The sequence below is a fragment of the Nannobrachium achirus genome (genome assembly GCF_963921795.1).
Source record: "Nannobrachium achirus genome assembly, chromosome: 6".
NCBI lineage: Eukaryota > Metazoa > Chordata > Actinopteri > Myctophiformes > Myctophidae > Nannobrachium > Nannobrachium achirus.
This window is the reverse complement of record NC_137815.1, coordinates 29,307,701-29,322,480: the sequence shown is the minus strand read 5'-3', so window position 1 is coordinate 29,322,480 and position 14,780 is coordinate 29,307,701. Positions and strand designations below refer to the sequence as shown.

The window sequence follows — 14,780 nt, the reverse complement described above, 5'->3', positions numbered from 1 at the left end:
CCTCACGTTGTGTCAGTCACGTTTGCACACTGCCGCCCGTTTCGCGCACCACTCAGTCCCTTGCTCTCTCTATCTCCCTCTCTCCTTGTCCTGAAAAACGCATTTCGCAACGAAAAACGCAGCAGTGTGCAACCACCTTAAGGCATGGACTCAAATATAGCTCAAAATGTTATATGCATGGTTAGTACTGTAAAAGGGCTGCCATTGCTGAGTGGATGAAGCCATGTGGGAATCGAAAGGTTCACCCAAGTGTCCCTGGATTCCCTGCAGCACAGCTCTCCTGCACAAGTGAGCAGGCATCTCCAATGCAGAAAAGTAAATCCCCCCCACCGGGGAGCAGTACATTCTCCCCTAAAACATACTCTGTACTTACTTATACAGTAGCCTGCATGTAATAAATTGAATGGGAATCCCAAAATCCATCCGAGATGGATCACACACATGTATGTATATGAGCAGGGGCGTCACACCAAATTCTGGGCCCTGGGTACAAGGATTCACTGCGGGCCCCCCATGAATGTTAACTATTGAAAAATAGCAGATATACAAGCTCACAGCGCGGCACCGAGTGCCGCGCTGCAAGCTTGTATACCTGCTATTTTCGAAAAATCTTGAAAATGTGTGCAAGAAACCTGTCAAGGACCCCCAAGATGATATGTATTTGGCCACGGACCCCGATCTCAAAATATTTCGTGCAGGGACCCCCAGAAGCAGAATTTGAGTTAGAAATGTTCGCTTAAAAAATACATATATTCAAAGATTTTCACACATTTTCACAACTTTCCAAAAATAGCAGATATACAAGCTCGCAGCGCGGCACCGAGTGCCGCGCTGTGAGCTTGTATATCTGCTATTTTTCAATAGATAAAGTTATTAGGGCCCCTTCACCTTGGGCCCCAGTAACTCAGTCCTACTTTCCTACCCCTTGTGACGCCCCTGTCTATGAGCATGAGTTGGTTGTGTTGACAACATGCACGTTTAGAATCAGTACATTGCATTGCATTAGGCAAGACAAGGCACCAAATGAAGAAACCTGACCCCAACAAAAGTGACAGATTTTAAAAGCAAATTATGGGTTTCCATCCTATTACCACTGGCGTCCATTAGGCATGCATACACTAAGTATCACAGTGCTTTCGTGTGGGTTGATCAATAGACTTTAATGTTCACAGCACTGGGCGAGGCAAGGAACGAACACACTGCTAGATAACAGTTGTTCATTATTGCTCTCTGCAACGCTGCCATATACATCTGCCTTATACACACACGAGAAAGAGGAGTCTGTCCAGATGAAGGTAAAACATTGTGTTATGCATTATACTTTACCTGTTGAGGTGACAATCTGTTATTCTATGATAATATACCTTTTATTTGCGTTTTTTTCTTCTTTTTTGTATTGTGGCTGTTACAACTGTACTATACACTTTACATGACAGGCTACATTATGTAAAAAAAAAAGGCTTAAAATACTATCGGGGTTGAAAGAACTAAACTAAACGTCTGTTGCTTGATCTATTCGTGCCAGAAATAGCAGATCTACTGTAGCAATTTTTGTTGTATGATGAACAATGGATTAAGATGATGACTTGTATGATCAGATAGTGTATAAATTATGTGTGTATTTCTTTTCTTCTTCTTCATTTTACAGAAGTCGGGAAGTGCTTGTAATGTGTCAGACTTGGAGACTTCTATGATCACTGTGATCCGCGTGTTCCACAAATATACCGGCCACAAGTGCAAGCTGAAGAAAGCACAGTTGAAAGATCTTATTAATAATGAAATGAGCCACTTTATAAAGGTAAGCGAGCATAATATTGTCGCTGTCGGGCATAATACTACAGTGTCACACATTTTCGAATGTTTTAGGAGAAAGTCAAAGTGATTAAGGCTGCCTGTGGGTTTTTATAAATATTGAATCAAATTAAAATGTACTGTATTATGGACTTTGTATTTTATAAATGGTAAATGTGCATTTATATAGCGCCTTTATCCAAGGAGCTTTACATAGATCGTGCATTACATTCACCCATTCATACACAGATTGTGGAGTAATGCAAGGCACCAACCTGCTCATCAGGAGCAATTCGGGGTTCTTTAACAGTAACAGTAACCCGAATTCTTTTTTTATCCCACAATTTTGTAAATTGTAACCCATTTTTCACCCAGTGCCAATTATCTACCCTCTGCCAACCTGGGGAGACATGAGTAGTCAAGCTGCTTCTTTTCACCTGACAGGGGAGAGATTCCCCGCCTGAACGTAGCACATGGAAGGAACACGTTATATTCCAACCAGTTCCTTTCCCCTCCATATGGCCAGGGGGAGGCAGTATAGAGACCAGGATTTCTACATGTTTTTTTGTGAGGGTACCTACCCAAGGAGACACAGGGAGAAGATGCAAACTCCACACAGAAAGGCCCTTTCGCCAAGCCCATACCCTGTGGGCGCCGGTGTCCCCAGCGGGAATCGAACCCAGGACCTTCTAGCTGTGAGGCAACAGAAGCTACCGACTGCGCCACCGCGCCCCCTTTTCCTGAATTCTGACATCATATAATCTTCTGCAATATGACATTCACCATTTTGATGATGTAATCGGCTGTCTATCTATTGACCAGCTTTGCAAGCTGGTAAAAAAGGTAGTCAAGGAAAAATGTCGTCATAGTTTTAGTCTACGATATTAACAAGTGCTTTTTATACTGAACAGAAAATCCAAGATAAGGAAACCCTGGACGAGCTCTTCGAAGACCTGGACCAGAATGGAGACTTGGAGATCGACTTCCAAGAATTCATCGCTCTGATTGCCATGGTCACCTCAGCATGCCACCCCACCCATTCTGATTAGCCACATGATGTACAGTATATCCTACATTAAACATCATTATTATTAATACAAATCAGCATGAGAACCCACATGCTGCTTGTCAGCCAGATTTACAGCGGTTCTCAACCTGTGGGTGGGTCCCCAGATGGCAGTGACAATGTAAGGACTTTTAAGACCTTTTTGATAAGAAAGAAAGAAAGAAAGAAAGAAAGAAAGAAAGAAAGAAAGAAAGAAGAAAGAAAGACTAAAGACCATTACTGCATCAAAAGTAATCAGCAAACTATACAAAACCTGGTCAAACTAAATTTTCAAATAATACAAGAAAGAGGCACAAATTGTTAAAACAGCAGATCTAACGGCACAAGCTCACAATGCCTCACAACGCATTGTGAGCATGTAGATCTGCTTTCTTCACAATTTGTGCTGTGGGAACTGACTCTAACGAAATGTAATGCCCCAATTCCTACAAGTACATAGGGTGGGGGGTCCCCAGTTCAAATATGTCAATTTCGGGGGATCACAGCCTGAAAAAGTTGAGAACCACTGAGCTAGAACATAAGATGAAATGTGGATTGAATGTACAAAATGGATTGGAATGGACATTCTTGCATTAAGATAAATATATTGAAAATAAAATGTATCACTATGTAACAAAGTATATGAACGTCTTCTGAATATACTGTATAAAAGAGTATATTGGGTCTTTCTTTCTTTGTTCTAATTTGAATCGTTGGGTGTGTATAAAAGAATCGCACCTAGTGTGAAGTATCGCACCTAGTGTGAAGTGAAGTTTAGCGAGCACACTAGTTGTCCCATCCACATTTTTGGCGCCTAAAACTAGTGTTTTGTTTTTGAGCTTCAACTTGTTCAGCTTTACACAGTTATCATTGCTTTTATTTTTTTCGTATATTTAAAGGCCCCTGTGGTATCTGCTATGTGGGAAAAACCAAAGGTGAATTGAGTGAATTCATAGCCGAGTTGTAGCTGGGAGCTGGCCAATGGGAGTGTTGTTGGGCAATCGACAAGAATGAAGCTCAGGGATTGGTTGAGAGGGATGTTTTGGTGTGTGCGCTGCGGCTGGGAGTTTGTGTGAAACTCAGTTAAAACCAGAGAATAAAGTTGGAACGATAAACTGAGGATACTGTCTCTGTCAGAGCCCTTTCTTGTGTTGTGCATTTTTTTGTTTTCTGCGTCGTTTTCTTTAGAGCCATGCTGTTATCGTTTCAGCTGTTTGTTTAGTTTTTGATGAAAATGAAACGACACAATAACACATGGACTTAAGAAAAGCAGGATCGGCTGGTACTGTTCTCTGGTTGAAACTGATGCTCGCTACTCGCTTCTTACAGTGCTTATCGCTTCTTACAGTGCTTATTTGGAACTGCGACAGTTCCAAATGTCAAACAAGCCAGATATTCAGAAACGCTCGGAAAGGTCTTGCCGAGCGCTGGAATCGCGCAAGGATCTTCTTGCAGAGCCTTTCACTTTAAAAAAGAAACAAACGGGCTTCCATCCATCCATACACACCACCTCATCACCCTCTTAAATTGCAGTCCATAAATTCCAAGATTTTCTTCCATGAATCCTCCTGGGCAGCAGCATGGGATGCAGGGTGTCCTCCCCAGACAGTGAGAACTACAATTAAGACAATATATTAAGTATAACTTTCCATGCCAGGCTAAATATGAAATATTATTCAAAATGAATTCAGTATTTTGAATTTAAATTGTTAAATTGTGTGAAGATTCACAGTGGAATCTGACAGAAAGTAGAAATATAGGGGTCGGGTGTGTAAAAAAAAAAACATACGCTTTTTAGGTTTGTTGGCCCATGTGGAGATCCTTGTGTTGGGGGTGTAAGGAGGTTCAATGAGGTGACCAGCACCAGGGTATGACAAGCAGGTGAACAGGTGGTCTCTGCCAGTAGCCCTCAGGGTCTCTGACATCTGAACACAAACAAAACAAGGTCAATTCAACATCTACGCTAAAGGGCCTCAAAGGCCCGTTCAACAAAATGCAATGGATTATGAGTGACAGACTGTCACTGGGTGTCAACATACCATATCAACCCACTAAAAACAGGTGGGGGCAGAGACTGGGTACTACTACAAAGGGAAGCTTTACAGGATCCATTTCCCAAAGGGATTGAATGAATATTTATTATTGAATTCGTTTTTTTTTATAATCAAATTATTTGGTTGTGGTGATTGTGGAAACTGTAAGTTACAAATACTAGTTATGATTGATGATGCATTAAACATGACAGTATTATAAATTGTATTCCCCTATGAGACACAGCTGTACACTATCGCTTAGTGTCTGCTGTTGAGGTGAAGTAATTAGAAGCACATTATTAAAAACCCATTTAGACTGGGAACCCCTATACGTAACTGTACCTTTCAACCTGGGAACCCCTTTTGGGGTTGTTGTTGCTATGTACAGCATATAGCAACATAATCTTTTGGTAATGTTTGAATAAATATTTGAAGTTTTTCAGAAAATCTGAAAATGTCAGGATTTAGAAGGTGTTTTTAGAATAGTCTCAGGTCTAAATGGTAGCAGCTGTAGGTGTGAAATGAATCAATATTGAGCAACTGCATGACTGATTGGCAAAACCTAAGTGCAATAATAAGTTGTTGATAAACAAGCTGCGAGATATGAGCAACAGGTACTATAGTCTCTACTTCTCTGCCTAGACAGCTCTTCTGTTTGGGCAGAGCTTATACAGCCTTTTAAATCCAAGTGGAAAACTTAACACACAGGAGGAAAGGACCACATCACAATTCACTAAATAATGCAGTACACACATTTCAGAGCATTGGTTCTCAAATGTTTTTCTCTCAAGTCACCCCTGTACTAGCTTTTTCATCTACGGCACCCTTGAATTATGTTGTTACTTTATATCACTTACATTTATTTGATTGATTGATTGATTGACTGAAGACTTTATTAGAAGGTTGCATAGGAAAAGGTACAGTTTCATGACGGTACAGTTCAATCATCAAGGAAAAAGGGGGAGGTAAGTATGGGCTATTAAAGTATTAGTCTATTAAAGTTGTACTATGTAACTTTTTTTATAAAACAAATCTTAAAATTCTCCTAACTATTAAATCACAAAAGTTTTAGAAGATCCGCGCCGTGAATTTCAGCCTGTAAAGCCTTCTCTGTATGTAAACTGAGATCCTTGCCGTGGACCGGATCTCGCGCCAAAATTGCGTCATCACACTACCGGCCAATCACAGCGAGGGTCATACAACTGCCGGCCAATCACAGCGCATCTTGAAGTGGGGTGGCTATGGCAGCCATATTTGTTGTCGCCCGTTTGTACCATCCCTTCTCTAGGTAATTTCGCCTACCAGGCAGGGTGAAGGAGTCCGTATCTCTGGAATTACTGAACGCACAGGAACAAGGGACCCCTTAAAAGATAGATCTCAGCGAGGTGGAGGCAGACGCGGGGGTCTGAAGGTACGAAAAACGTCCGAAAGACGCGGACGCGACCGCGGTTTGCTATAGGGCTAATGACCACTAGTTGGGCATCTTACACAGTATGGCTTTAAAGTTCCGAGTAGCCACAAGTGACTTTTTTTTTTTTTTTCCAGACCGATTTTAAAGGAAGTTAGGGATTTACACTCCGTTAAGGCTCTTGCTAGGGCGTTCCACAAGTGGTATAGCAGGAGAACGAGTTTGAACCTTGTTTAGAGCCAAATCTGGGTTGAACGTGATCTGTGGAGCTGCCTCTGGTGTTGTAATTGTGGACATCCTTGACGTTTAGGAAGTATTTTATCAGGTACATGGGTACCGTATCTTAGTGGTGTAGTGTATCTTGTACACCAGGCCCATTGCAAGATGCTGTACTCTGTCAGCTACCGCGAGTCACCCCGCGCTTATATAGTGATAAGCGGTGAGGTGAGCCCGAGTAGGAAGGCCAAGCAGGACCTTAATCAGTTTGTTTTGGGCTGTTTGGAGCTTTGGGGCAGAATGAGTGCACCTTCTAGAGTCTTCCGTGTATGCTATTGACCAGCGGGGCGACCCTCTGCAAGAAACAAATTCTTGTTTGACTTAATATAATGCTACGTAAATATATTTCCCCCCCCCCATAAGATACAGTATGTCAGGAGGTGAACTTGAGAGACTAGGACAGATTGTAAGTAACTTTATTTAACATTCTTTAACGGTTACCACTTGAACCCCAGGATCCCTATACTGGGTGGAACATTCCCTGATAATATAGCCAAGCACGTTGTGAGCTTCTAGATCGTATATTTTTGGTGAAGAGATTCGATTTAGATTAAAAAAGAACTAAGCACTAAGTACAGTGAAACTCAGGTCCGTTTTAAGTGTAGAGGGTCTATATATGCGGCACACCTGGACTTGCGTCACAGCACCCACTTTGAGAAACCCTCTTTTAGAGGGATGTGGTACTTTGCATATTTCATCTTTGCATAGTCATCAAAACAGTATTTCTTTCAAATGAGAGATTTGCGATAAGACAGATGAAGGAAAGGAATACGGTACCTCGGTTGCATTCTCTGTACTTGAAGCGTTCTGGTCATCCTCACCCACGATGCACAGTAAGGGGCAAGACAAGTTTTCAAACTGCAGACACACACGCGCACACACACACACACACACACACATACACCCCAATCAGCAAAAGACCAGCGCTTGATCAACAAAAGAGAGAGTGAGAGTAAGAAAAAGAGAGAGAGTGAGAGACAGAGAGAGAGGTGGATAGGGAGATGGGGAGGGAGAGAGGGAAAGCCTAAGCCGGCCATTGCGGCCAGTGCTGGGTACTGATATCTGAAACGCTGATTGACACCCAGCAATGGCAGGCAAGCTGATAATGCAGTGCTTCGCTTATAGGTTCAATCACATTACCTTTATTTTGTTCTCAGGGAGGATGCTACTCGGTAAGGAGGATCTTCTGATAGTCACATAGCCCTGCTCATCGCTGTGCCAGTATGGCTGGTGACTATAAAATCAATCCAAGTGGAGACATTAAATTGAGGAAAACAAGGCTACATCAAGGCAATGACTTCTCATAGATTTTATGTCAAAAACCTACACATTGTTCTATCAATGATGACCTTACTTTTCTTTTAATCCAGTACTGCGGTCACTAATGTAGATGTTGTTGACATTTCCCATTGGACCATTCACACAAATCACACACTTTGGCTGAAAGGAAATAGGAGAAGAAAAGAAAAAGAAGAATAGTGAATGTCAGTCTACGAGTCTCTCTCTCCACACCACATCTTTGTCAAATAAGCACAAAACTGTCACATCTGTTTATACTGTACACGCACTAAAGTATTTGTGTCAGGAAACACATCATTATTGCCTATTGTTATTGCAAACTCAATTACTGGCAGGGACGTGCTGGCCATTGGGAAAAGCGGGACAACTCCCGAACGGCCGGTTCATTCCCGGCTGGTCCAGGCCGGCCATTAGGAAAAAAATAAAATAAAATGTCGGCCTTCGTTTCATTTTGGGGGCTGAGCGGCCAACAAAGTACATCGTCACTGTGGGGCAGAAACCTCGTATCTCCAAGTTTCAAATGTGTAAATGTTTTCGAAAGCAAAGCCCTGCTTCATCATACAAGGCCGTCGCACAAAAGTAGTGAAAACAGCCGATCTACAAGCACACAACGCCTCGCGGTGCGAGGCGTTGTGTGCTTGTAGATCGGCTGTTTTCACTAGTTTAATTAATTTTTTAATTGATAAATACAAAACAAACGGTTTTGGACATACAAGGTTTCCACCTGACAACGACGAAATATAACTCATGTAATTGGCCCACTGGCTTGTCACTTGTCATGATCTGAAATGGCAAATCTTTGAGTAGCAGCAGCGCTATCTCAAGGCCTCTCCAACTCTTTTTCCCGGGCTGAATCAGGGGCCCAGCACGTCCCTGATTACTGGGCTAATTGAGCAGGGCTACAGCTGTGAATAAAGTGCTGAAAAAGGAGGCGACGGCAGCAAATAACAAGAGAGGATGGAGAGAAAACCAGAGCATACAGTAACAATGCTAGGAATGTACAATATGGAAGGAGGGGCAGGATTACCACACATTTTTACCAAAACATTACCAAAGATTTTCCAGAATATTTATCCCAATCTCAAGGACTATATAACAATCATTTAGTGCAATAATGAGTCTCTTAGTCCCATGAATGCCCAAAGACAGGCAGTGTAGCAAAAATAAAGCATAGAATGGTATAATTCCATTCCAAATTTTCGTGGCAATTGTTTTTGCTACACCACCTATCCTAGGCATAGCTCACTCACTCATTACACATCCGCATTACTTACTCCAGCAGGCTTTACATTGCTGCCCCCAGACCCATAAAAACAGTTCAAGAATAGAGATTGAACCCTCCATCACTTACACTGACACCGATCTGAGTGGCGACTCGCAGAGCTATGTATCCCCCGAAGGAGAGACCGATGACCCCAATCCTGTCCCCAAAGACCTGAGGGTGATCATGGAGGAGCTGGAACGCTGACTGTTGATGTAGAACAAATGGATCTTTTGAGGTACGAAACACGATCCAGTAAATAAAATGAAAGAAAAAGAAGTATACTGCAAGATTGATTACTCCATGAACATAATGACAGTGCTGTCAAACAAGTCTAGGAGCTGTCTAAGAAAGATATGGACATTTTTAATCTGCAACATCATTTTATACAATATGTAGTGGGGGTCCCTGATTCATCTCTCTCTCTCAGCTAAGGGGTCATTGGCCTGAAAACGCTGAAGACCCCTGCCTTACTGTAGCCTATGTCAGGGGTTTTCAAAGTGGGTGACAGGGCACCCTGGGGTGCCGTGACGGTAGTCCAGGGGTGCCGCAAGATAATTTGATAATATTTGGAATTTATTTGGACACAAAAATATTTAGTATCATTTTAAACTTGAAATACAAAGTTATTTTCAGTCAGTTCTAACCAAAATTGCTATTATCTCAACGTTTTCTTCGCAACATAATCACTAAAATATCGTCACCTTCGGGCAGAAACCTCGTATCTCAAAGTTTCAAATGTGTACGTCCTTTGGTAAAGCAAAGCCTTGCTTCATCATACAAGACTGTTGCACAAAACTAGTGAAAACAGCCGATCTACAAGCACACAACGCCTCGCGATGCGAGGCGTTGTGTGCTTGTAGATCTGCTGTTTTCACTAGTTTAGTACATTTTATAGATGATAAATACAAAACGAATGGTTTTGGACATACAAGGTCCACCCGACAACGACGATATGCTATAAATATAAGGCGCTGGGAGTGGAAATTATAATGTAGGGGTGCCTCGGATTAAAAAAAATATGTATGGGGTGCCCTGAGACAAAAAGGTTTGAAAACCCCTGGCCTATGTGCCACAAGGCACCAAGTGGATAGGTAACAGGTAACCCTTTTACCCTGAAGTAGCCATCGCCCACACTGACACAGTTGGGTGGACCAGGAGGTATCTCTCTGTGGTTGAAATAGACCAGGGCGAGACTAGCGAAGCCTCTGGACGCAAACAGGGCAGAGTGATACTCATTCAGTCCTCCACCCATACCCCACATGTCTATCATGGCTGGGAACGGCCCTGGGCCTAGAGAGAGGGAATCACTGGATTAGATGACAATTATTTATCTCTCTAGCATGTATCATTATCAGGGGTCCATCAATATTGGCACGGACCACTGACAAATGTGTCCGTGGCAAAGACTTGTCCTTGTCCGTGGTAAATGTGTTTTTTTATACTGAACGTTAAGTCTCTTCAGAATATGTATGACACTTATTTACTACATAGTAGAAATTGTGTATTCCTTACCAAAAAAAATCTTCACCAATGTGTTTGTAAAGGTGTCTAGTAACACCTCTCACAAAGACTGAAATTCAGTTTCCCTAGGAGAATCCTTGACAGCTGCTGAAAGTTGGGGTTCCATTAAACTAACTATACGGGATAAAACACACCAAAATAAATATGATTTAAGTAGCATGTGAGGGGTCCAACTAGGGGTTTTTCATGAGTCTGAATCCATTGCAAGCTTTTGTTTTGCACAAAAAACATTCCCTGGGCAAAAAATGGCCCCACAAAACTATGGTTTAGTGATGAGTCATCACTTTTCACAGTTTTTATTGAGCCGCCTTTACCCCAAGGAATGTTTTTCTTGCAAAACAAATGCTTGCAATGGATTCAGATGCATGAAAAAAAAACCTAGTTTTACCCCTCACATGCTACTTAAAGCATATTTATTGTCTCCACCAGCCGAAGGCTGAGGGAGAGTATGTTTTCCCCTCCGTCCGTCCGTCCGTGCGTGCGTCCGTCCGTCCGTTTGTCCGTTACCAGCTAATCTCCGGCGCCGTTGGCCCGGTCGCTGCCAAACTGTGCACACACACTCCCTCGATACCAATTCAGAACCTCTGCCCCAAATATTTCACATGGGCCTGTTCTAGCGCCACCAGGAGGCCGACTTTTGCAAAACTAACTTTTGCCAGTACTCCTACAGATTTTGTCCAAAAATCACGTAAATCAGTAGACAGTATCTCTACAGTCATGTGATCGACATGGATGTGTCAGATTTTCCATATTCCATCCTGATTGGCTAAAACTGGCTTTCAAAGTTTGCAGGATTGGTCAGTTTTGAATAAAATGCCTGAAATCCTGAACGCAGTGTGCGATTTTGGTGAAATTGTGCATGCACATTCCCAATAGGCAGAGGAATAAATGCCACTTAAGAAAAATCAAATCAGCCTCATGGTGGCGCTATAACAGGCCGATTCATGTTTTCACCTATAACTCCACCGATTAGTGTCAAACTTTGTATGCGCACTCCTTAGAGGCCAAGGTAAAACCTTTTCCCTGCATTTTTTACATCAGCCTTTTATAGCGCCATCAGGAGGCCGACTTATGTAAAACACATTTTTGGATATTACTCCTTCGGATTTTATCAAAAAATCAGCGTCCGATTGCCATGAAAGATCTAAGGTGAAGAACATATGCCACCCTTTTTACATTGGCCTATTATACAGTAGCACCACCAGGATGCACAACCTGGTGGAGACCTGTGCTCGGAAGAGCACTGCTTCTAGTTTTGATGTGTTTTTCTGTATAGTTAAGTTAATGGGACCCCAACTTTCAGCAGCTGTCACAGATTCTCCTAGGGAAACTGAATTTCAGTCTTTGTGGGATGTGTTACTAGACACCTTTACAAACACATTGGTGAAGAAATGATTTGGTAAGGAATTTATTCCAGGACTTTTTAAGATATCCCCCGACTAACACTATGGAATATTAGGAGTCCAACTAGTACTAGTGGTTCTTAAATGTTTTATCTCCAAGGACCCACATAACTCAAATTCAAGTTCAAATGGAACCATGATTCCATTTGAACACTCTCAGAGTTACAGACATGTTACGGTCATTCAGGGCTAGCTCTTGCTCTCTGTTTCTGGTAATGTTATTGTCCACTAATGTTTTGTCCGTGGCAAACATTGAATTTTGACAAAAATGTCCACCACAAGCCAGCACGGTGATGACCCCTGTTCATTATTAATATTTGTCTGATAAAACGAGGCCACATTTAAAGATCAAGTGCTCACCAGGTGGTAAGAACAATGTCCCCACGATGCCATCCTGGCAAATCTCTATTCTTCTTACACCTGGTGCCATGTACCACCGTTCAACGGTTACAGAAGCCAGCTGCTCGGAACTCTTTCTCTCACCAGGTGACACGTGGCCCTCAAATAAGGACAACTGTATCGAGTATGGAGTCTCTACGTTAATCTTCCTCAACCTGGGGACAAAATACAAAACAGTATTTTATTTATTGTCAAATGTCAGGATCACTGTAGACTTCCAGTGATCAATAACATATAGTAACTTTGCACTTTGTTTGCTTCATCATTGAATGAATTAAAGGAATTATATGTAACTAACTTTAAGACTATTTAAAAATATGTATGTATATTCATTTTTCATCAGTAACTATATTATTGTGCTGGGGTGTTTCCTTCCTTGCAGAAAGACACATCCCCTTGCGGTATTTCTGTTATGTTCCACTCTTTATGTTGACATTAAATGTCAACAGAAACAGAGGAGGGACGTTTTTGGCAGGGGGAGCTCAGCCAGAGCTCTTAATTGCTCCCTTTGAACTTCAAAGGGATTGTGCACTGAGGTAATTGATGGGGCCATAAAAGTGTCAAGTCCTCGTTAGTGATCTCTCTAATCAATGAAAGCATCAAAGACAACTACCTGTTTGATGGCTGTCATAGAGAGGAGGGGGAGGGGGGAATGTTTTTGTGTATTCACAAGCTTGCATATTTTTCCTTTAAGCTTGTTGCCGTAAAAAAAACCTGAGCATTTAATTATCGCTTGGTGTACTTTTCTAGAACTATAACAGTATTAATACCTACCGCACATACTGTCTTTCCCCAGGTGCAGGGTGCAATCCCCAGAACAGACCCATTGGTTCACAGCGTAGATATGAGCCCCCAACTGAAGGATCTCTGGCTACTGTTGTCAGAAGAGTAAGAGAATATTATGGTAAGTAGTGGATTAACCAACAACGCAAAATGTGTATGTGTGTGTGTGTATACAAACAAAACAATTGCTACTCACAGTTAATGGTGCCCTTCCCATCTGTGCTGTAGTGGGACAGCGCCTCCCACAGGTCACCATCCTCACTGTGCATCTGTGCCTGCACTGTGACAGGACAGTGGGGGGGCAAGAAGGAGCCTTCAATGATGATCTGTTCATCTATGAGAGCACGAGAAGGTGTGGCTTTCAGAAGAGGAGCAGGCTTGGTGCTCCTCCATGGTACAGTCCCTGAGGTTAGATGAGACAAATATGATTATTTTGGGGGGGGTCACGGCCTGAAAAGGTTGAGAACCAGTGTGTACTCTTCTGAACTTTTATGAGCAATTACACTTACGATCATTTGGTGTTTAGGCAGAATGTAGGACTTGAAAAACAAGACCGGAAATAAAATTCCATCCTCTGAATCCTTACCCAATTTACGATGCAAGCATGTCAACTTCCAGCCTCTCTGTATCACAATTATGTCTGTGAGCTTCCACAACACTGTCATATTTACGTGTCCTCTAAGCAACATGGTGCCTTTCAGTCAACCTTAAATATAAAATAAGTAAAATAAATACATAAATACTTACGGTTTGCATGTGCTGTACAAATCAGTTGTCAGAACCATAACCCCTTGAGATATATCATCTTGTTTTCAATTGGGTCCTTATCACAAATATCAAAGAGTAGAATAGACAGAACAATACAACAAATACATCCATGCATGCATAAACAAGGACAACTTAACCAACCCCACCTGATCACCCACAGCATAACAGACTTCATGCATTATGATTATAGTATTCCCATGTAAGGCTAAATGAGCAAAAACTACAGATTGTTACATACTGTACATGCACATGCAGTAACATGCCCATACGAATACACAGTTTACAAACATGCACCTTGGTAAAGTGCATTCCATATGATTCAGAACGGAATTCATGGGAATAATGCTGTTTTACTATCTGGAATTACTCACTGCGATGCTGAACAAGGCTGAATGTGAAATGCACTCTGTCTGGACAGAGCTCTCTCTGCTACAGATTATTAACTTCTTCCACATAAACTGTAACTGTATGATCATTCAGCCACTGTAGTTTGTGCTCTGTTAGACATTAACTATCCTGCATCATGAACCAGAGACTTTTCCTTCTTCTTCTTGTTATTTTAGGTGAATGGCATCCAACTTTGTGGTGTATTACTGCCACCTCCTGCTCCGAAGTGTTGATCACATTAAAGACAATCAAATTCCCTCTCAAAGTCACACGCACGCGTGCACACACGCGCGCACACACACACACACACACACACACACACACACACACACACACACACACACACACACACACACACACACACACACACACACACACACACACACACACACACACACACACA

General features: G+C 42.1%; 2 protein-coding genes across 4 annotated transcripts; one reads left to right on the top strand and one right to left on the bottom strand.

The window, feature by feature from the left end:
* Positions 1 to 1,234: 1,234 nt before the first annotated feature.
* On the top strand, positions 1,235 to 2,840 carry LOC308286586 (protein S100-B-like; the record flags this gene model as incomplete). The annotated part of the gene is made up of 2 exons (XM_080727666.1): positions 1,235 to 1,798; positions 2,703 to 2,840. The coding sequence occupies exons 1-2, from the start codon at positions 1,613 to 1,615 to the stop codon at positions 2,838 to 2,840; spliced, it is 324 nt and encodes a 107-aa protein (XP_080583792.1). The 5' UTR covers positions 1,235 to 1,612.
* Positions 2,841 to 2,844: 4 nt separating this feature from the next.
* On the bottom strand, positions 2,845 to 14,320 carry LOC308286584 (bile acid-CoA:amino acid N-acyltransferase-like). 3 transcript variants are annotated; one of them, XM_080727658.1, is made up of 11 exons: positions 13,809 to 14,320; positions 13,419 to 13,625; positions 13,214 to 13,313; positions 12,401 to 12,594; positions 10,228 to 10,406; positions 9,204 to 9,320; positions 7,908 to 7,993; positions 7,694 to 7,787; positions 7,331 to 7,411; positions 4,626 to 4,761; positions 2,846 to 4,451 (listed from the first exon to the last, which is right to left on the bottom strand). In XM_080727658.1, the coding sequence occupies exons 1-11, from the start codon at positions 13,909 to 13,911 to the stop codon at positions 4,351 to 4,353; spliced, it is 1,398 nt and encodes a 465-aa protein (XP_080583784.1). In that variant the 5' UTR covers positions 13,912 to 14,320; the 3' UTR covers positions 2,846 to 4,350. The 3 variants fall into 3 exon arrangements, with proteins under 3 accessions (XP_080583785.1, XP_080583784.1, XP_080583786.1); XM_080727660.1 differs by having other exon boundaries at positions 2,847 to 4,451; positions 13,970 to 14,320; XM_080727659.1 differs by lacking the exon at positions 10,228 to 10,406 and having other exon boundaries at positions 2,845 to 4,451; positions 9,204 to 9,343.
* Positions 14,321 to 14,780: the final 460 nt, after the last annotated feature.

Excerpts from the sequence above, each read along its gene's own strand:
- LOC308286584 (XM_080727658.1), bottom strand. The coding sequence starts at position 13,911 with ATGTTGCTTAGAGGACACGTAAATATGACAGTGTTGTGGAAGCTCACA. Across the intron at positions 13,314-13,418 it reads TGGGAAGGGCACCATTAACT|TAGCCAGAGATCCTTCAGTT; the intron begins GTGAGTAGCAAT and ends TTCTGACAACAG. Across the intron at positions 9,321-10,227 it reads TGGGCGATGGCTACTTCAGG|TCAGCGTTCCAGCTCCTCCA; the intron begins GTAAAAGGGTTA and ends CTACATCAACAG.